Source organism: Lutra lutra, chromosome 4, assembly GCF_902655055.1.
Source record: "Lutra lutra chromosome 4, mLutLut1.2, whole genome shotgun sequence".
Classification (NCBI taxonomy): Eukaryota; Metazoa; Chordata; class Mammalia; order Carnivora; family Mustelidae; genus Lutra; species Lutra lutra.
Window position 1 is genome coordinate 40,974,362 of NC_062281.1, and position 22,491 is coordinate 40,996,852.

At 39.8% G+C, this 22,491-nt stretch overlaps 1 protein-coding gene across 4 annotated transcripts; it reads left to right on the forward strand.

The window, feature by feature from the left end:
• Positions 1 to 60: 60 nt before the first annotated feature.
• Positions 61 to 20,856, forward strand: MTERF3 (mitochondrial transcription termination factor 3). Of its 4 annotated transcripts, none has more exons than XM_047724472.1 (9): positions 134 to 270; positions 426 to 650; positions 2,975 to 3,323; positions 4,608 to 4,760; positions 9,600 to 9,789; positions 15,461 to 15,608; positions 15,997 to 16,068; positions 17,416 to 17,577; positions 20,575 to 20,856. In XM_047724472.1, exons 3-9 carry the CDS (start codon positions 2,990 to 2,992, stop codon positions 20,767 to 20,769), a joined length of 1,254 nt encoding a protein of 417 aa, XP_047580428.1. In that variant the 5' UTR covers positions 134 to 270; positions 426 to 650; positions 2,975 to 2,989; the 3' UTR covers positions 20,770 to 20,856. The 4 variants fall into 4 exon arrangements, with proteins under 4 accessions (XP_047580427.1, XP_047580428.1, XP_047580430.1 ...); XM_047724474.1 differs by having other exon boundaries at positions 140 to 270; positions 426 to 496; XM_047724471.1 differs by lacking the exon at positions 426 to 650 and having other exon boundaries at positions 61 to 270.
• Positions 20,857 to 22,491: the final 1,635 nt, after the last annotated feature.

The window sequence follows — 22,491 nt, forward strand, 5'->3', positions numbered from 1 at the left end:
TCACATTCCCGGTGGACGAGGTCTAAAGGAAGCAGCGTGGGGCAGAAGGGAAGCTGTGACCCCCTAGCCGGCTCCCTCCCCTCCGCACGCCGCCCGCTCTCCCCCCGCGCAGTCTCGCAGATGGTCTCGCCCACTCCGGCCGCAGTCCACGTGGGCGAGGGAGCGCGGCGGCGCCGGCCGGCGCGCGTGAGACGCTGCGGGACTGTCCGCGGGGCCCGGCCAGCTTGGCAGCCACCCGCAAACAAACCGAGAGCGTGGGCCTCGCCACAGGTAAAGCGGAGCCGCGGGAGCACGCGGGGCGCGCTCCCGGTGGGGGTCGGGTCCGGACCCACCCGCGTCCAGGCCGCGACCAGGACCTCATGGCCCTTGGGTCTCCGCGGCCCAGTCGGGAGCGATTAATTTAGTTTTGTTGTTTTTTTCCCTAGCCGACGAGACGAAAACGCAACCATGCTTGTTTGTTAGCGCTTTTTGCGAAGGACACGGAAGGAAGCCTAGAGTGTCAGCCGGCTTCCTGCGGAAGTTCGCTCTGGGGACTTGTTAGAATGGCCTAGGAGGGGCGTGTGGCATTCACCAGCGGCCCCTGATTACGGAGCCATCTTCACATCCACCCCTCCCCCCATCTCTTGACTTCACTTACCAGCCTTACAGAGGTAGAAATCTTGAACTCTGGAAAAACAGGACTTAAGTGACAGTTCCTATACCTAGCGAAGGACTAGAGCAAGAACCTACTATATGATGTTTTAATGGACTTGACAGGTCCTTTAGGACTTTTTTCTTTAATCTTCCTGATGGAACCGTGTTAGATTTACTGTGACCACTACGCAGGGCTTTTGTGCACGTCTGCAAATGCCTTACCCGCTTTTGAATATTGAGTAGACAAATGATTTAATCATAGTTGCAACTGATTCATTTCCATCCAACAGACTTTGGAGCAATGCAAATCCCTGGGGTAATGGGAAATAGTCCCCTGGGAGGGTGGGTCCGGAGATAGGACCCAGCCCTGCTCCCGTGAACGAACAATTCATCAATTGTTAAGAGGTATATACAGCAATGAAATGATGATGTAGGGAGGAGACTGCCCTTGTAAATACAAACAGGATAAACATTAGTTGAATGCAGAAAGGTCTTTTAATGAATATGGCAGAATTCAAAAGTTAATTTCTGCTATATGATAGGAAAAGTATTAATTTCAGTGTGGAAAGGCTTCACAGTGAATGTGGGATTTCAGAAGTTTGCTTTGAAGTAGAATGCAATGCCTAGACAAACTTGAAGTGAAAATATTTTAAAGCTGATAGGAACCTATTGTATCCATAACCTTTTCAAAAAATTGTTATTTAAAGAATAGTTATTGAACCCCCATCATGGGCCAGTTTGCCCGCCACCCCAAGAAATAGTCTTGTCAACTAGTACAACTGAGGTTTTCTAGCTTCCAGTTTGCTCTCTTATGACTTTGTGTAGAGAATGAATGTTACAGGTTTGAGGGAAAACCTGACTGATTTGGCAGGTCATTTCCTACCAGAATTTAACAAAAAGCACCTATCCCAGAAGGCTGTTATGCATACCTATTTCCTTTCTGAAATCATTTCAGAATGACGATGAGACTTTCACTTTTATAAACTCTTTCAGGAGGCTTCCCTAAACTACAGATCTCTGGGAGGAGGTTAGACCTTTAATATCCGGTCTAATTCTGAGCATAAAACAAGCTGAATTCCAGTCTGTAGAAAAACAAATCAAAAAGTTGTATGTTACAACTAATTCAGCAGAATTCATTTATATATGGATATCTAATCAATAATAATAATAATAGCTAACATTTGTGAAGGATTTTCCATATGCTGGATTTCATGCTCTGTGTTTTATGGATTATTTTATTTAACATAAAATTATATGCATCAAATCTAATCTTGTAATTAAGCTGTGTAAATATAAAGTTTCTTCATAATCTTGGAGCTTAAAGTATTAACAGCCTTTTCTTATAAAAATCTTTTTAAAAACAACTGCATTTTTGGTCAAAATATTCATGTATTCTTTCCTGGTTGCTTATGTATTTCTGTGCTAGTTTTGACCTTTTGTTTTTGAAGGCCTTTTTCTTTTTTTCTACAGCCAAAAAACAGAATTTGGCAGAATTGGTTTTGTTCAATTCCCTTTTGAGGAACAGCTCTATCTGAAATAATCAACAGTGTTTAGCCCTGAGGATTAACCAAGAAACAATCTTCCAGATTAACAGTGATAATAAAATTTAGGACAGAGAGGGGCGCCTGGGTGGCTCAGTGGGTTAAGCCTCTGCCTTCGGCTCAGGTCATGATCTCCAGGTCCTGGGCCGAGCCCCGCATCAGGCTCTCTGCTCGACAGGGAGCCTGCTTCCTCCTCTCTCTCTCTGCCTGCCTCTCTGCCTACTTGTGATCTCTGTCTGTCAAATAAATAAAATCTTAAAAAAAAAAAAATTTAGGACAGAGATAATTCACTTAGGACAAAGTAGATTTCTTCTTGTTTTTTATTTTGTGAGTAATGCATAGACATAAAATTCATTTGCATAATTCAGTGTCTTGATCAACAGTTTGCTTCTTAAATGTCCTACAAACCAAACTTCAAGAACACTTAATTGCATCACCTTATTTCCTTTAAATATTAAACTAACAGAGATGATTGGGTTCAGCAGTAATTTAAACATTAGCAGATTTTTGTTTTAAATGGTTTTCTTATACCATTGGTTTTGCTTTTTTTCTCGTCGTAAAGAATCTTTATTTTTCCAGTTCAAAAGTTCCCATCCTTTGGTTTGTAACTGGGATTGCCTTGTTTTTGGCTTTTCCTGTAGTTAAGTAACATGGGACTACTCCAATCATCTAAGTCTATTAAACATCTTTGAATTAGAAAAAAAGATTTTCCAGTTTATTATTTTGTTGTTTGAATACTGTTCTAAACATTTAAGTCAAATAACTTTCTCTTTTTTGATGGTTATATATTTTGTTTATAGGCTACTTTAAGAAAAATGGCTTTGTCAGCCCAACAGATACCCAGATGGTTCAATTCAGTTAAATTGAGTAGCTTCATTACAGCTATACAACTTCGAAAACATTTTCCGAGACCAGGAAAAACACTGTTGCATGGCTTTTCTGCTCAGCCACAGATGTCTTCTGACAATTACTTTGTCCAGTGGGGATTCAAGACGTACAGGACTTCCTCCTTATGGAATAGTTCCCAGTCTACCAACTCAAGTAGGCAAGAGATTGGTTCTGCCCAAGGTACTCTGCTTCCTTCCATGAATGAACAGACACAGAAGACAGAAAACATACCCAGTTTTGATTCTGAGCTGTCTCTAGAAGGTAATTCTGGACTTCTTGAAGAGTCCCTCTTGCCCCACTTTGGTCGTTTGAGCAGGTCAATGGTTGATAGTCTGTTAGCCCATTTCAAGTCATACTTTGTACCAAGTAAGAAAAAGAACAATGTCCGTTCTATTCATTTACTTACCTGACTGAGAAAAAAAGGTTTGTAGATTACTATATAAAATACTGTGTTCTAGATATATATGTAATAGTTGCTCTCTAAATACTTTATTATTTATTTATAAAAAATTTTTCAGGTGGTAATTAGGTTTATTAGGGTATAATTTATCCTAATATGATATTCCTGATGAGGATATAATTTTATCCAAGTAAAATTCGTCAGTTTTGAGTGTACAGCTTATGAATTTTGACAAACACATCTAGTAGTGTAACAGCCTCCACAACTTATAACCCAAAAGAACACAAATAGAGCACCCCAAAAATCTCCTTAGTCACTTTTTAGTCAGTCCTCTCTCTCCTATGCTTCCTATTCTAGGAATATTCCCATGCAGGGAATATTTTACTGCAATGAGATAATATTAGGTTAAGTAGAATATAAAAGAGAGCAGGGTCAAGGGGGGCAGGGAGGAAAGACTGGCTCTAAGAAATAAGAAAGGGTAGTGATTAGAAGCAAAAAATAGAAAAAAAAAAATCATAGTCTTGATTCTTTAGCTCAAGGTAGGTTACAGTTTCCAGTGTCTCCCATACCACGTTTGGTTTAAACAAAACAAAATCTCAGAATCAAGGCCCTGCTAGAGAGGGGCATGTCCACAGCGAAGGACTGCAGGTGGTAGAAAGAGAATCATAGAAGTCCTTTTAAAGCGTACTTGAGAATAACTTGGAGGAGAGGGGATTGCATCAAAAGACATTTCAGGATATAATGACTCTAACTCATACAAACAAATTAGGCTGGTAGAATATGTTGTACTTTGGGCCAGTTTAACAGGGTGGGGTAGAATCTATCTCAAAATGTATTTGAAGGTCAGTTGATCTTTTTAGAGTTCTTACCTGTTGATTAAAAGTGAATTAAAGGAGAGGAATTTAGTGTAGGACCTCCTCCTTATGAACAGAAACGTACCAACAGATAGGTTATCTTGGAGGAACAGTTTCTCTAAACAGTCTTAGCCTTACCTCTCTGAAGGCAGAAGATATGTGAACTTCTCAGATACTTAGTTCTGCAGTGATCCCAGGCCTTAAAAAGAAGCAAACTAGGCAAGAGGTTTAGCATTGGGCATACAGACTGGAGAGCTGACTGCCTGTCTTTCTACATGGCCTGTGTGGAAGCGCTGGACGACCTGCCTCCAGTGTCTCCGTTACAGCCGGTTTCTGAGGAGGAGGCCATTCAGATTATTGCAGACCAGGCACTGCCCCCAGACTCGTACACACTCCGAGACTACGTGGATCATTCCGAGACTCTGCAGAAATTAGTGCTGCTAGGTAAGTCTCAGTAACCTACAAGGACTTCTTGAGGGTATCCCTCATTCGCTTTTTTGCCTTGCTTTGTTCAAATCAGCATTTCTAAACTTTTATCAAGATGAACAGAAGTCAAATAGTGTGAAAAGGCTTCTAGTGAAAAACCATACTCTCTGCTTCATCCTTCCTGACCTTCATGCTGTTCCCCAGAGGTGTCTCCTTAACTTTTACAGCTCTTTCTGTTTGCGGTTAATCTCTGTTTATGTAACTGTTTATAGTGCTGTTGCTTGGTTCATCAGTTTTAGACACTGGTTGATCTCGTGTATGTACACATATACTTTCCCCCTATTCGGTTCGCCCAGTATAGCGATGGTAAAAATTTTTAGACGAATCCTCAGTCAGCAATGATATTAGGATTGTAAATATTGCTTGTTGCTCTCTGGGATTGTTTTCCTTCCTGTACAACTTTTCATTTTTCCACAGTTGTTAATAGTTCTTGTTTTTCCTTTGGTTAGTTTTCTTTATTTCTAGGGCCAAATTTTCCTACATCTTCCAGTAGCCTGTCAGGACAGTGTTTCCTGCAACAAACCCTGCCAGATGAGGAATTCCTTCCTTTTCGCTACCACCTGCCACCCTTCCTCCTGGAGCCCACCATCCCCCTAATGTAGATGGTTTCTATCTAGGCCTGCTCCATAACTATTTTAGCTTGCTGGCTGGGAGCATGCGCTTGGGTCTGGATAGTTGAAGACAGCCAAGGGATCTCACTGTAGACTTTTTACTTAGTCCTGTCCTGTTCAGTCTAATACCTCATTGCAGCCATCTGCTTCTCTCATGCCTGGGTCTGGCACATCTCTGACTTCATTTTCCCAGATGATAAACATCCTTTCTCCCAGGGGATTGAGAGGAAGAGGGTAGGTGAGGGATTCTTTCTCAAATTCATCTGCTTCTCTCATTCTCCACTCACGGCTGTACTTTAGGTTCTCATTTTTCACTGGAAGGTTAGGAGTGTCCTAACTTGATAGTCGTTTTATCAGCAGTTTTGCCTTGATGATCTCTCAAATACCAGTTCTCTTTCTAAAATGCCAATCTGACTATGTCAGTGACCTGCAGGAAATCCTTCAAAAGCTTCCCGGGATGTCAGAGCTCTGCCTAGTCTGGTCCCTGCTTACCTTTTCAGCTCTGCTGCTTGCCCCTTCCCTCCTTCAGTTTGGCCAGCTCTGACAACTGGAAAACTTAGTTCAAGTAACTTCTAAAATGTCTTCGGTGACCCTCCTCTAGACCCTCACAATCACCATGGCTTAGTTCCATTCTAGCACTAATAACAGCATTACAGTTGTCTACTTCCCTGTCCCTGTGCAAGTTACCCAAATGTGCAGGGAATGGCCTTTGTTCTCAAGAAGCTTCAAGTCTTCAGAAGCATCTAAATACACACTTTTAAGAATAGATGGTCTGCAGGGATGAAAGGGAAAGTGAGAATGCTACATAAGACATCCAAATAAGTGTTCTGTGGCTTCAGAGAGGAGAGAAAGATGATGTCTGCTACAAAGAGGAGAGCCAGTCACCTTCCTTCTGGAACAGCTTTGCCAGCCTTATTTATAGGTGCCATGGCAAATACAAGATAAACAGAAGACATGGCCCCTGCCTTTAAGTAAGTTACAGCATACTTAAGAGTTCTGGAATATATGTTTCAGCCATTCCTTCTTTGTATGTTGATAAGTCAGCAGCACATCTTGGAAGTAACTTAAATGACAGGACCGTGGAGGAGCCTGATTGCCTTGTCAGATAGTGTTTTTGAGGACCCACGTGTCCCAATGCTTGTCTACTTCTCAGATCTATTTTCCGCCTTTCTCTGCCTGTTCTCTCTCCCGGGAGGCCAGTCTCCATGCACTAGAGCTCCCTTGCCAGCTGGCTCCTGGGCAGCTTCAGCCAGTGGGAGACACTTGCAGGAGGAGAGGGAAGGCAGGTGGGAGTTTATTTTTTTTCCCCGTTCCCTCCCTGCATTGGGCCCTGTAACTGCCTCGCTCCATGACAACGGCTCCTACCGAGCATCCCTTCTTAATAGCTTGAGGTTCCCTCTGGGTCCGGGTAATACTTTTTGCTCCTTGTCTGTTTAGCACTAGGGGAGCCCTTGTTCACGCTGTCACACCACTGTGTAAAGTCCCTTCATTAAAGTTCTTTTGGTTCACACTTTCTAGGGCACAGTCTGCTGCCTGCCAGACCTTGACGGAAATATGTGTAACCATAACTGAATACAGTGGTAATCATCGTAGTTACTGAAGGGATGAAAGCAACTCGGACGGCATTTACCCAGAAGTTAGAGGCGTGGATTACTCATTTTTTATATCCCCAGAGCCTAGCAGAAGTGCCTGGTCCGTACTGGGAATTCAGGGACTCTTTTTCAAGTTAAAGAAATCTTGAGTAAGCCCAAGTGGTTTGTGCTGGCAGCGGTGTGCTCTCCTGATGAGATTCTGCTCTCCGATAGCTGTTAAAAAGGCAGCTTTTCAGGATTTCTGTTTGAGCACAGTTGGGGTGTGACGGCTCATGCCAAGCAGGGCACTGCAGCACATGTCAGCTTAACAGGAAGTGAAATTCCAAGTCCAGACCCTGTGTGTTATTTTTAGCACCCCTCCCCACATTTATCACAGAGATTGGGAAATAGTTTCTGTCTGATTTATGTATCTATCCATCAAGGACTATAAGAGAAGGAACGCTCACCTTCTCTACATACCCATTTCTACCTTCCAGAGGTAACCCTATCACCAGTTTGTTGAATAGCTTTCCCTACCTTTTTCTGTGCAAATACACTTATTACAGAAAGCCATACATGGTTTTTACGTTTGTATGCAGTCAAGCTTAATAATTGACAAACAGTTCTCTTCTAGTAGTTTTGGAGTTAGTACACATTTAGAAGCTTTACCTTCTGAAATTTTGTTTCAGATATAGAAGGAATTTTTTTTACTTAAGTAAAATTGACATATGTTATATAGTTTCAGATACACAACATAGTGATTCAGTAGTTCTGTACATTACATCATGCTCACCATGATAAGCATAGTAATTAAAACAATTATTTTTCAAATGTATAGCTAGTGGACCTCTTATATTGCAATGAATGTGTATCTTTTCACCATTAATTTGAAATGCCATTATTATTATATGCTAATTTTTTATTTTATTCATTTAGTTGATCCTCGATCTGTTTCTGGTCTTCATTCTGTGTCTTTGTGTAATCTGGTTTTATAGTCATAATCATCTTAAATCAGTACCCGTTTAATATCAAGAAATTTGGGTTTATGGGGCGCCTGGGTGGCTCAATGGGTTAAAAAGCCTCTGCCTTCGGCTCAGGTCTTGATCCCAGGGTCCTGGGATCGAGCCCCATGTCGGGCTCTCTGCCTAGCAGGGATCCTGTTTCCTCCTCTCTCTCTGCCTGCCTCTCTGCCTACTTGTGATCTCTGTCTGTCCAATAAGTAAATAAAATCTTAAAAAAAAGAAAGGAATTTGGGTTTAGAATTATGTTTTGATTGTTTTGATAATAATAGATGGATATAATAATGTAAGAAATTATAATTTACTTTTCTCGTTGTGTATACCATTAAAGAAAGAATGTATTTAATTGCTTTTATACTGAAGACTTGAAAGCTGCATCTGGAAATCAGTTTGAGAGTTATTTTTCACCTGAAGAAATATTTTTAGGAATATAAAATTTAAGTCTAACCTTTAGGTATTAGATTATCTTCAAATGTTTACTCTAAAGGTAATGCCTTTCCTGTTCATGGTTATTTTTTTTAATCAGATGAAAGGGAGAAAAATGAGAGGATAAAACACTCAGTTTTGGGGCATCTGGGTGGCTCAGTTGGTTAAGCAACTGCCTTCGGCTCAGGTCATGATCCTGGCGTTGCGGGATCAAGTCCCGCATCAGGCTTCCTGCTCGGCAGGGAGTCTGCTTCTCCTCCTGACCTCTCCCTTCTCATGCTCACTTTCTCATTCTCTCTCTCTCAAATAAATAAATAAAATATATATATATTTTTTTAAAAAGCTCAGTTTTAATGAATTTTGAATTACAGGTTACTTTGATTCCCTGCCTAATTAACATTGCCATCTAATTATATCCATAACCAGAGAATACTTTAACAACTTGCTTTCTCCCTCTTTCTTTCTCCTGTGCCTTGTCTCACTTATTTAGACTTCCTAAGATTACAAGACTATCTGAAGGTCAAAGTTTCTATACTTTCTGCTTTGTTGTCTATCTGAGGGCTGTGTAGGCTCACCTGTTCTCACACACACATTTCTTGAGGTCCTTCAAGGTACTTGTCTCCATGCTGAAAACCTGGAGATTACAATGAGTGAGACAGAGGGTTATTTTTATTTCCCCACCTGGAGGCGATCATAAACACATTTTGAAAATAATGCTTATAACTAAGGAAATGACAAACGTCAAAGAAAGTAACAATTTATTTAAAGGGGTTTTTTACACTGTGGAATTACCCGTTAAGCAATTACTATGGAGATCCCTTGGAGCTCATAAGCATCCTTCAAACAATATTCAAGAAACCATATATAAAAATGATGATCCTAGCCAGGTCAGTGTGACTTGGTGAATTTGTTTTGAGCAGAAGTTTAGCCCCAAATGAATTGTTTTCCTCTATATGTGACTTTGACAGAAGTACTACGTTTTCATTTTAATTTAATTTTATTTCGGCAACTAGTTTAGTTTAAATAGGTTTAGAAGTTTCTGTTGGCCTATCTCAGTTCTCTTTTGGACAGGTTGTTGATCTGCACCAGTAATTCCTTATATTTTTATGTATGAAGTTTAATGAGCTATCTAAATAGTTATCTTCAAGCACTATTTGTAATTTATTATAGGAGTGGATCTCTCAAAGATAGAAAAACATCCCGATGCAGCCAACCTCCTTCTGAGACTGGATTTTGAAAAAGACATTAAGCAAATACTTATGTTTCTTAAGGATTTGGGTATAGAGGATAACCAGCTGGGAACATACCTGACTAAAAACTATGCTATTTTCTCTGAAGACCTTGAAAATCTTAAGACCAGGTAGGACTTTTACAGTGGTTTCCACATAACCCAAGAAGTGGTTATGAAGGAAACATATGTGTAAGTTATTTTTAAGTCTTAGCTGCATAAGAATCTGCTGATAATGAATATGAAAGTTTGTTGTTGTTGTCATGGACTTTCTTTGATCAAGATTAAGTATCTAAAACAGTTCTTTTATTTGACTTCTCATTTATGTGTTCAACTTACTGCTGAGTCAATACTTACAGGGTTCTCTTCAGAAACTGGAATAAAAAATTTTTTCATCCACTAACCATAAATGGCTAGATTACTGAGAGTGCACTTAGAGTTATGAAAACCTGAACTTTTGTGGGTTGTTTTAATTTCTGGGCAATTTTTGATGGTAGACATCTGACATCCTCTTGGCTCATTACTCTATAATTTGCTTAATCATTTCCGTAAGTTGGCTATTTTGGTTGTTCCTTTTTTTTCTTTAAAAAGTACTTCGATAAACATCTTTGTACTTCATTCAGCATTCAAAGAATTTATTAAATCTGTGAGAATCAATACAGTGAGATGAGATAGTATTGATCTGTGACATAAGAATCCTGCTAGGCATTGGGAACACCAAAGAAAAGAAGACAGAGACCCTCTCCCTAAGTTCACCTTTTGAATTTATCATTGTCCCTACTTCTCACCTCTATTCTCAGACTGACTGAATGGGAGCATGGTTCAACTTGTTGACCAAATCAGAAATGTTGGTAGTAACTTTGGCTTCTCCTCTTTTAGTATCCACAGCGAATAAATCACCTATCATTTTTTTTTTAATTTCTCAAATCAGTCAATACATTTCTCTTAATCTTCACTATGAAAATCACATTGGGTCCCCATTTCACAAGAAGATGGCTTTAACAGTTTCCTAACTGGTCTGCCTCTAGTCTTCACCCCCAGATTATTCTTACACTGATGGTGAGCCTTACTGCATATCAGAGAACTTTACAGTTCCTTGAACATCAGAACCCAATGCCTTGTCTGAATTAGTGAAAAAAAACAATGAGAAACTGATTCCTTGTGTTGAACAATTTGAACTCCTGTATATGCAAGGCACTGAGCTACACTTGAACCACAAAAGATAGATACGCACACCCTCTCTCTTTATGGGACTTACCTTCTGGTATAATATAGACAGACTATTACAGGGGAGAGAATGAATGATTCCAGGCACTCAGTCTGTCATATCCAGCTCTGCTTCTTCTGTCTGGAACACTGATCCCTTTCCATTCAAAAACCAGTTTGCCCTATTGTTCAAGATTTATTCAAAGGAAGTGTGCATACCAGGAGGTGGGGGATTATTGGGAGCCATTTCAGAGACTACTCTGCTAATATTGGTTTGTTTGTTTTTCCTGTGTCTTTTTTTTTTCTTTCTTTTCAGCGTAACAGTATTCATTGTTTTTGCACCACACCCAGTGCTCCATGCAGTCTGTGCCCTCTCTAATACCCACCACCTGGTTCCCCCAACCTCCCACCCCCCGCCTCTTCAGAACCCTCAGATTGTTTTTCAGACTCCATAGTCTCTCATGGTTCACCTCCCCTTCCAATTTCCCTCAACTCCCTTCTCTCCATCTCCCCTTGCCCTCCATGCTATTTGTTATGCTCCACAAATAAGTGAAACCATATGATAATTGACTCTCTCTGCTTGACTTATTTCACTCAGCATAATCTCTCCCAGTCCCGTCCATGCTGCTACAAAAGTTGGGTATTCATCCTCAACGTGAGACAGGAATCCATCAGAATCCTAGAGGAGAACATAGGGCAGTAACCTCTTCGATATCAGCCACAGCAACTTCTTTCAAGATATGTCTCCAAAGCAAAGAAAACAAAAGCGAAGATGAACTTTTGGGACTTCATCAAGATCAAAAGCTTCTGCACAGCAAAGGAAATAGTCAACAAAACAAAGAGGCAACCCACGGAATGGGAGAAGATATTTGCAAATGACAGTACAGACAAAAGGTTGATATCCAGAATCTATAAAGAACTCCTCAAATTCAACACACATAAAACAGACATATTAAAAAATGGGCAGAAGATATGAACAGACACTTCTCCAGTGACGACCTACAAATGGCTATCAGACACATGAAAAAATGTTCATCATCACTAGCCATCAGGGAGATTCAAATTAAAATTCAAATTAAGATTCAAATTAAAACCACCTTACACCAGTTAGAATGGCCAAAATTAGCAAGAAAGGAAACCACATGTGTTGAAGAGGATGTGGAGAAAGGGGAACCCTCTTACACTGTTGGTGGGAATGCAAATTGGTGCAGCCACTTTGGAAAACAGTGTGGAATTTCCTCAAGAAATTAAAAATAGAGCTTCCCTATGAACCTGCAATTGCACTACTGGGTATTTACCCCAAAGATACAGATGTAGTGAAAAGAAGGCCCAGTGTTTATAGCAGCAATGGCCATGGTCGCCAAACTGTGGAAAGAACCAAGATGCCCTTCAACGGACGAATGGATAAGGAGGATGTGGTCCATATACACTATGGAGTATTATGCCTCCATCAAAAAGAATGAATACCCACCTTTTGTAGCTAATATTGTTTTTAATTGAAGTATAGTGACATGCAATGCTACATTAGTTTCAGGTGTACAAAGGAGTGATTGAGCAAGTCTGTGCAAGGCTATCTGTTATGCTACGCTCACCACAAGTGTAGGTACCATGTCACCATACAGCACTATTTCAGTACCATTGACTACTTCACTACTACTATTAATATCACTGTTTTCCAGGGAAGGCACAGAAAGGCTTCATAATTTGCCCAAGATGACGTGAATGGTGTACATGATGGAGCTGGGATTCCGGCCCAGTTAGTCTAACTGCAGAGCTTGGGGTACAGCACCACGCTGTCTCCCTACTCTTAATTCTGTAAAGGAAACCTAAGTTGAAGGGAAGCTGAAGTTACTTGCTCAAGATCACACATAGACTCCTAACAACAAAAGGATATTCCCTCAGACAGCATAGACTAATGGTTCCTAAGCCTGGCTGACTCAAACTCTGGAACATTATTTTAATTGCTTACAATTTTTTAATAGGTTTATCCACATACAGCAAAAAACAAGCTTCTACTGTAAGAAGCAAGAGTATTATAATCTTAATTGAATTTAGCGTTTCTTCTGGTATGTACAGTAGTATTTTCTAGGATTTCTATAATAGCATTGATTTCATATACTTGTTTTCCTTTGAATGAAGAAAATTTCAAATGTATAAAAAAGTTACTTGGTTCTTTGTAAGGATATTCAAAAGGATAATCAGCATTTAATTATTTAAAAATTTTTTGACTGAGCCTTATATCTTAATTTTTTATTAGAAAAATTATGACAGGGGCACCTGGATGGCTCGGTTGTTAACTATCTGCCTTTGGCTCAGGTCTTGATCCCAGGGTCCTGGAATCGAGCCCCACATCAGGCTCCCTGCTCCGTGGGAAAGCCTGCCTCTCCCTCTCCCACTCCCTCTACTTGTGTTCCCTCTCTTGTTGTCTCTCTTTCTCGGTCAAAAAAATAAAATCTAAAAAAAAAAAAATTATCGGAAGGTAGCAACAGTTTTGACAAAGTTTTAGTCAAATATTGATTTTTGCTGTGACCCAAAAAAAGGGTTAGGGGAGAAAAAGTAATCCTCTTTCCCACCTACTTGTTCCTATCCCTCATCAACTTTCTGAGACCACCTGTGGAGGCAGCAACTATGATCAGGTTTTTTGTTTGACCTAAGAATGTTCTGTCATATGCAAGCATGTGTGTATATGTGTGTACAAATACACATGAACACACGTATATACAACTTGGTAACATTTATAACATACTATTCTGCTCTCTTTCTTACCTTAACTGTATGTGAGAGATAGTTTTGTACTAGGACTTCTTCTTCTTTTTAATGCTTGTGTAGTCCACACTGTGGATTGTCCAGTCCCTCATGACAAACTTGCTGGGGTGTTTCCAGTCACTGCTATCATAAAGAGGCTGCAGTGACTCTCCGTGTGTGTGTGTGTGTGTGAGAAAATGATATACATATATTTATCATATATATCCCATATACTGCTATGTATCTGTAGGACAGATTTCTAGGAGTGACATTGCTAGGTGAAAGGGTATGAGCATTTACAATCTTAATAGATACCGACAAGTTGTCCTTTGTAAGGTTGTTTTCCAATTTAGGCTCCCACCAGCATCGTACAGAAGTGCCAGTTTCTCTATTGCCCTCACTAATACAGAGTCATCAGAATTTATGGTTTCAGTTCATTTTATAGATTAAAAACAATGCCTTAAAAATCAACCGAACAAACAAACAAAAACATAATCCCTCAGTGTTGTTTCAGAAATAACATTTGGAGGGTCTTTTCCAATGCTGAATTTCTATCTACATCACCTTTTCTATAAATCACCTTTATCCTTTGCCATTTTAAAATTAAAGTCTTTTTCTTTCTTTTGTAAGCATTCTTATATTTTTTAACAAAATTAGTTACTTCTCTGTGATACGTTATACTCAGCACTTGTTTTGACTTTGTCAGTGGTTGGAGGGGGTTGCCTTGCATTTTAAATTTTTATATAGTTAAATTTATTGGTCTTTTCTCTCATGTCCTCTAAGGGAGTCCCTTAAAGGAGTAGTAGTCACTTATAAAATATAAGCTCTGGTGGTACATGGTATAGAAATATCACAGGCCTTCAGTGTAGGCATGCCTGAGTTCACATCTCAGCTTGGTCGTTAATTAGCTAGTGGTCTAAGAGGAGTTATTTAACTTCTCTGAATCTGTATTTTTTTCATATACAATGTAGAAAATTTACCTGGTTCACAGGTTATTGTTTTTGTTTTTCTGGTAAGAATTAAGACAACGTCCTTATATATTTTAGGTATTTAATAAAACTGCCTTTTACTATGTGTATAAGGCTTTAAAAACCAATAATGTTATTTTATAGTCAAACTTTCTATTTTACTACCTTATTTTGGTTCCCAGAAACTTAGCAGGAAATTTCTCAGTTGTTAACAAAAGGCGTATTGAAAATCGTAGTAAAAATTATTATTATTATTTTTTAAGATTTTATTTATTTATTTGACAGACAGAGATCACAAGTAGGCAGAGAGGCAGGCAGAGAGAGAGGAGGAAGCAGGCTCCCTGCTGAGCAGAGAGCCCGATGCGGGGCTCGATCCCAGGACTCTGAGATCATGATCTGAGCCGAAGGCAGAGGCTTTAACCCACTGAGCCACCCAGGCGCCCCTGAAAATCGTAGTAAAAATTATTGACGAATATACATACTCAGTAAATTTGCTAAACTAAAACATTCCCCTCTCCATTTCAGCCACGCGTGAGGGTATTTATAAAAAGAGTTTGGAATCTCTTATTTTCTAATTTGTGGATTTTTTTGTTCTAAGCACAAAATTCTTAAACAGAAGCTATTGGTTTTTTTCTACCAAGTAATAAAATAAGTCAGATGAACTGAAAAGAGAACCTGTTAGTCGATTTCAGAATTATTTGGTTTCTAAGTAGAAAGGGAACCATTCTAGAGTTGGTTGGGTGCTTGATTTGCTTTAACCATATTTGGGCCATTACTATAGAGTGTTTCTACTTATCCTTTTTGTTTGTTTGTTACTTTGGAAAGTAGCATGACTTTCGTAAGTGTTAATCATATGTACATGTACTTTTTGTTTATTTCTCTAGAGTGGCTTATCTGCAGTCAAAAAATTTCAGTAAGGCACATATTGCACAGATGGTCAGAAATGCGCCATTTTTGCTGAGTTTTTCAGTGGAAAGATTGGATAACAGATTGGGATTTTTTCAGAAAGAACTTGAACTTAGCGTGAAGAAGGTAAAACAGGAGAATTTATATTTTTCCATGTGTGCTCCATCTAGTAATTTAAATCTCACGTTTCTCACAGATCCCTGGCCCATATGAATTCTATAAATGCCTGGTATTTTTGTATAAGAATGAATTACCCTACTAGGTTAAATATATAACTGTATCATTTTATAATATTCCATTAAGTTAGTGCCTTAAGTTTTGTTTTCAGTATTTGTTTTTTTCCTCAAACAGTTTTAAGTTTATGTATTTTCAGGGTTCCTGAATTCCTGAATTCTTTCTGAATTGCTCCATATTTTGAGTTTTAGATTTGTGTTCCTAATAATGGCTTGTTTTCCCAAACTAGTTGAATGTGCATGTATAGTAATAATAGGGTTTTTTTTTTAAATAACTATAGACTAGAGACCTGGTAGTTCGTCTCCCAAGGCTACTAACTGGAAGTCTGGAGCCCGTGAAAGAAAACATGAAGGTAGGTCACCTTTAAGATTTTCAGAAATCAGGGGCGCCTGGGTGGCTCAGTGGTTTAAGCCGCTGCCTTCGGCTCAAGTCATGATCTCAGGGTCCTGGGATCGAGTCCCGCATCGGGCTCTCTGCTCAGCAGGGAGCCTGCTTCCCTCTCTCTCTCTCTCTCTGCCTGCCTGTCTACTTGTGATCTCTCTCTGTCAAATAAATAAATAAAATCTTTAAAAAAAAAAAAAAGATTTTCAGAAATCAGCTTCTTTCTTTAAGTGCTTAAGAGGATAGATTTTGCTACTGTCTTCTTAAAGAACACTAGATTGTGAAAGAAGTTATTTCTGGAAAGATGGAAATAAATAAATAAATATCAAGCAGTTTATTTTAGTTAGTACGTTCACGTGTTGAGCAGGTGTTAGGTGCGGAAATCACCTTGTAGACACTGATACCAATAATCCTGGAGTAATGCATTAGGTATCTGGGCGATGTCTGGGAACCGCGTCTGTTACCCAGTGTGAGATCCCGGCTTTATGTCACCTCGGTGGGAAAGGAGATTTAGAGGCTGGATCCAGAAGACCTGCAAACAGACTAGTGGCCAGCACATTGCTCTCCTTAGAACTGTGCCCACTGCCCGCTCTAGTTCCCTCACAGGATGTACCAGACACTTGTTACTGTACTTCCTCCAAGATAATAGTATAAAGCCAAAGGCAGCTGACTAGTTAGTATACAAAACTGTAGTGGTATTTGAAATTATGATAGAAGGCCTGTTTTTCTGAGGTGCTTGAAGTATTTCATGTCCAGTTGTTGAAGAAGTTTTTGTTGCGCATCTGGCCCTGCACTGTGCTCTGATGGGTCTTATCATTCAGCAGGGGCACAGCGTGCGGAGTCGTGAGAGCAGTGGATTGGTAGGGGAGCAGAGGACCTAACTACACATTTGGGTGTTTAGTTCTACCATCTCTGTCTGGAATTTTGACATGTTTTTCCAGATAACATGTATGTGAGTGTTCTTGGGAGCAGAGGCTCAAAAAACACGCTGACAGTCTTAATGGCTGGTCTGTGGTGTAGGGCCCATACAGATAGCCCGACCAGGCCTTCCATGTCCACCATCATTCTGTTTCATCGTTATGATAGCTCCTTTTGGTGATCTTCATGATGATCACCATGCTATGAGAGTTCATCTCAGGAGAGGGGCTTGAAATTCAGGTTACCCCAGAAGCACTGGGGTGCCCATTGGGGGCACTGGCATAGCTCTCTCCAAATTTTAAAGTCCTCATTCCAATTTTGAAAGAATCAGTGTGTTCTCTGGCATATTACCAAAATAACTGTTTCCATTTGTGATTCAAGTAACTCTACTTTCTTGTAGGTTTATCGTCTTGAACTAGGTTTTAAACGTAATGAAATCCAACATATGATCACCAAAGTCCCAAAGATGTTGACTGCAAATAAAAGGAAACTGACTGAGACTTTTGACTATGTGCACAATGTGATGAGCATTCCCCACCACCTCATTGTCAGGTTCCCACAGGTAACAGGTGCATGGTTCTCTCTGGGAGCTCTCATTGCCCTTCATCCAGAACTGCTCTTTGTGGGCATCGTGCTGTTCCACTGAGAAAATGACTTGCTATTTGGGAAGGAACTGGACCAAATATAGTCTGGTTCTGAGGCTGACAGTTGTAGTAAGGTTGTATTTCTTTTGCCCATCTTTTAAATCAAGAACACATCTAGCAGAAGAAGTTGAGGGATCACTTGTGAAAAGTTCACAACTTCTAGGGCACACGTGTACATCTCCGTCAGAGACACAAATGACGAGTCTGTTGCCAGATAGTTGTTACCTACTGCTCATCCTGCCTATTGGAATGTAACATATTCCCAATTGTGTTTTTCTCCATTTAAATTTGAAATACATCACTTCCCTTAAAGGTCCTTTCAATTCTATTTGTACTTTTTATTCACAGTCTATATATATGCCAGTCTATCTATATCCATTAGTTAGGGCTGCCTGGGTGGCTCAGTTGGTTAAAGTGTCCGACTCTTGGTTTTTGGCTCAAGTCATCATCTCATGAGTCCTGAGAGTGAGCCCCACTGGGCTCTGCAGTCAGCAGGGAGTTTGCTTGGGATTCTCTCCTTCTGTTCCCCGCCCCCCCATCACAGTCCTCTCAATGTCTCTCAAATGAATAAATAAATCTTTTAAAATAAATAAAACCACGAGTTAATGAGCCATATTTTAATGATCTCCTACAAAGGCATGAAACAGTTCGTCTGCCACTGTGCCAAGCCACATTGATATTTTACAAGCTCATCAGACTTTGCTGTTCTTTAGCAAGTGACATTATCTGCTTGTTCACAATATGTTAATTCTTTGAAAGCAGAGATCCTGTCTGATTTATACACTGCTGGATTTTCAGTGCCTAGAACTATACTGGAATATTTAGTAGATATTTGCTGAACAAATGAATGATTGAATTTCATCAAAGTCATCCTTTCCTGTTTGCCATGTGAATAGACATTCCATATTTATATTCATATACTGGATAAATGAAAGATTGAATTTCATTAGAGTGATCCCCCTACTCTGTTTGCTACATGTGTTCTTGATACACAGATAAGCAAAAGAAATACGACTTTAATATAACTCAGAACTAGATTGAATTTGGTACAGTTCCTTCATAAATAGCAATGTTTATTTACCTATCTTACTTCACTACGAATAGGCCCTTAATAGAGAGTTTTTCTGTTTCATTAAATGTATATGTATTCATTATTAAAAGTTCAATGGTACAGATGTGGCTTTTTGAAACAATTGTAAAGTAAGTGGTCTTCAACTAAAAAGCAGTAACAATTAGTTTTCCCCTGGGCTGTTAGATAATTCAGTGACAGAGCATGATAAAATAATCTGGTTTGGGGATATAAAAATCAATCAGACATGGTCTGTATTCTTGTGGAATTTGTAATCTAGTGTGGGAGACAAGTTTCTAAAATGTAATTGATTTACATAATGTTAGAGTCTTAACCAGATAGACTTAAGTCTAAGTCTACTTTAACCTAGACTTAGATAAGTCTTAACCTTATAGAGCTTATTAATGTAATTTAGAAGAGGTAGGAAAAAATCATAGAAATAATGGAAGCTACTAAGTGATCACTGTGTGCTAGCTCTGCCTTTACTGCTTTACTTGTATTAATTCATTTAATCCTCACAACCACCATATGAGATGGGTACTATTATTATCCTGATTTTATAAGTGAAGAAAACATAAAAGGATTGTCCAGAGGTTACCCAGGTAATAAGAGACAAAGCCAAGATTAGAACTCTTGTCGGTTGAGTTTAAAAATCCATGCTCTTGGGGCGCCTGGGTGGCTCAGTGGGTTAAGCCGCTGCCTTCGGCTCAGGTCATGATCTCGGAGTCCTGGGATCGAGTCCCGCATCGGGCTCTCTGCTCAGCAGGGAGCCTGCTTCCTCCTGTCTCTCTGCCTGCCTCTCTGCCTGCTTGTGATCTCTCTCTGTCAAATAAATAAATTAAATCTTAAAAAAAAAAAAAAATCCATGCTCTTAACGAGGATATGCTACCACTCTAAGAACCGACATTTGAGTGGTCAGTAGAATGAGTGGGGTCTCAAAGATGGACAGAAACTTTTTAAACAGAGGAAACTATAAACTTGACCAGATGGATCAAAATCATTTCTTTAAAAAACACAGACTCTTAGGCACCCCAAACCCTAGCTTCTGGAAAGCCCAATTATAGAACTGTGACTTCCTTATTAGGATTCTCAGACTTGGAGGGGTCTGGCTAATACTATTTAAAAAAAACAACAACAACTAATGGAAAAATACATTAACTGACAGGACTGTGGGGCAACTGATAGACTTTAAATTTTTGGCTGGTGCTTCAAAAACTTAGAGGTATGAATTTTCTCTTGCAAATAAAAATTCTGGTTGGCCTATTTCTGACTCCTTTTTAAAGTTGCTGCCACTCATGCTACCCTTAGGAGTTTTAACCCCAAGACGGGTTGTTCCCCTAGTTGCTCCCCTAGGAGCCTCTTGCCCTGATTCATTTCATTCTGAAATGAATGTCAGAGGGAGCAGGTGGGAATTTTACCAAAATAAGGAAGCTTCACAGATTGTGAAATCTTGCAAACTTTTTGGTGCCAATAGACCTTGATTTCTAACTTTGGTTCTCAAACTCGGCAGTCATTAGAATCACCTGGAGAACCTGTGGGCCCCATTCATAATTTCTGATTAAGTATTTTGGGGGCAGGGCCTGAGGATTTGCTGTCTTAACTTCTCCTCCATCTCGATTAGCCAATGTTCTTTGCCTACAGTATAGCCCTTAATTACTTTATAATTGTTCTGTTAGTTCTTTTTAATCATAGTTTCTTAGCAGAAGCTTTATCATAGTTACAGAGCATGTGGTCAATGCTTTATAATTGTTAGCCTAATTAAAATTTTTAGCCAAATAAACATTTTAATAGTTCATCTTTCAGTACACAATGTTTTTATTAAAAACTTTTTTTTTTTCTTTTTTAGGTATTTAATACAAGGTTGTTTAAAGTCAAAGAAAGGCATTTGTTCCTTACCTATTTAGGAAGAGCACAATATGATCCAGTAAAACCTAACTACATCTCTTTGGACAAGTTAGTGTCTGTACCTGACGAGATATTTTGTGAAGAGATTGCCAAAGCCTCAGTACAAGATTTTGAAAAATTCTTAAAAACTCTTTAGTTTTTGATGATGTTAAGATATAATAATGTAAAATGAATGTATATATGAATGAATGATACATATTTTTAAATAAATGCCTCAAGCCTCCACTGATCCTGGAAAAAATTTCTTAATATTGTGAATTTGGGCACACTTGTGGCAGATCTTTCTAACAAGTTCCTAGTGACTTAATTTTTCTTCAGCTTGACCATTTCCTTCCTTCTCAAGGAGGACAAAACAAACAACAGCAAGTGAGAGAAGGAGTCACTTTCTTATGGGTGGGTACACTGTCCTGCTGGTGAGGATGAGGACAGAGGTTTCCCTCTGTAGTTGCAGGCCTTCTAAAGTGGTTTCGTCACAAGACCACTTTATTTGCTTTGAAAGCTTACTAGGGTTTCTGGGGCATGCTGTTTTATTATTTACCTAATAGTTACTGTCCATGTAGATCATGCTACCAAATGCATTCCATTTTGGATGATCTGCACTGTATCTTCCTGAGCATAGATACTCAGAGTTGCTCACAGATGGCTACTGAGAATTGGGAAAAGAAAAGGGATTGGGGGGACAGGGGGCTGGGCAGTAGTGTGAAGATAAATAAAGGGCAATGAGATAAAGCAAAAGGTCGTAACAAACCTCTGACTTATTGCCAGTATGCAAAGATATACAGCATGAACTGATACAGAATTGTAATCCTGGGCCTTTTAGACATGTAATCCTGGGCCAATAATTTAACCTCTGGGTCAGATCCTTATTTGTAAAACAAGGCCTTGTGACTTCAGCTATCCGCCTTGGGATCACAAGCTTGGGTGGGTAGTTAACAGTGGTGGCTTCCAGTGAACCACCCCAGTGTTTGTACTCCTTTTCCCCTCCACACTGACTCTGTGCCAATGGGATCTGGTCCCTGAAACATCAAGTAGAGGCTAGATACGTTCTTGCACATTGGGACTAGTCCTCTTGAAACATTTGCTGTCAGAACCCTGAGCCGCTACGTAAAGAGGTCGGGTGACCCTCGGAGAAATGAGGTGGAGAGAAAGAGGTGCCTGGCCAGACCTCAGCTATTCCAGCCATCCCAACGGAGCACCAGACAGGTGGGGGAAGAAGCTATCTTAGACATTTCAGCCTCAGCAGATAAAATACGGAGCAGAGCTATCCAGCTGAATTCAGAATTGGGATAAAAAAAAAGTGTTTTAAAACACTAACCGGGAGTAGTTTGTTGTACACTGGGGTTCTGTGGTGTGCTGTAGGTTGGGAAGGCTCATAAACTGAATCTGTAATTGATCAGGTTCTTCCTGTTAGGTATTTTATTCATTTGCCTGACATTTGAGTTCCTAAAATGCAGTGGTGAGTGTGGCATAGATATGGGCCTTCATGGAGTTCTCTAATGGATGAGATCAATACACAGGAAACAAGATTCAGCTAAAAAAGCATGGAACCATCCCAACTGGTCTTTTTAATGGCTCCAAACCTCATTTTGCCTGTATTAACAAATCACTTATATCAGCCAGAATAGGCTATAATGAACAGTTCTAAAACCTTAAGTGGTTTTCTAAAGATTGTATTCATTTAGAGAGCGAGCGAGCATGAACGCTGGTGGGGAAGGGCAGAGAGATAAGGAGAAGCAGACTCCCCACTGGCCAGTGAGCCTGGTGCGGGATTCCATCCCAGGACTCTGAGATCATGACCTGAGCCCATGGCAGATGCTTAAGCGACTGAGCCACCCAGGCGCCCCAAAACATAAGTGGT

Coding starts and splice junctions, on each gene's coding strand:
- MTERF3 (XM_047724471.1), top strand. CDS start 121: ATGGTCTCGCCCACTCCGGCCGCAGTCCACGTGGGCGAGGGAGCGCGG. Junction 15,609..15,996: donor TTGAACTTAGCGTGAAGAAG/GTAAAACAGGAG, acceptor AAATAACTATAG/ACTAGAGACCTGGTAGTTCG. Junction 16,069..17,415: donor CCGTGAAAGAAAACATGAAG/GTAGGTCACCTT, acceptor ACTTTCTTGTAG/GTTTATCGTCTTGAACTAGG.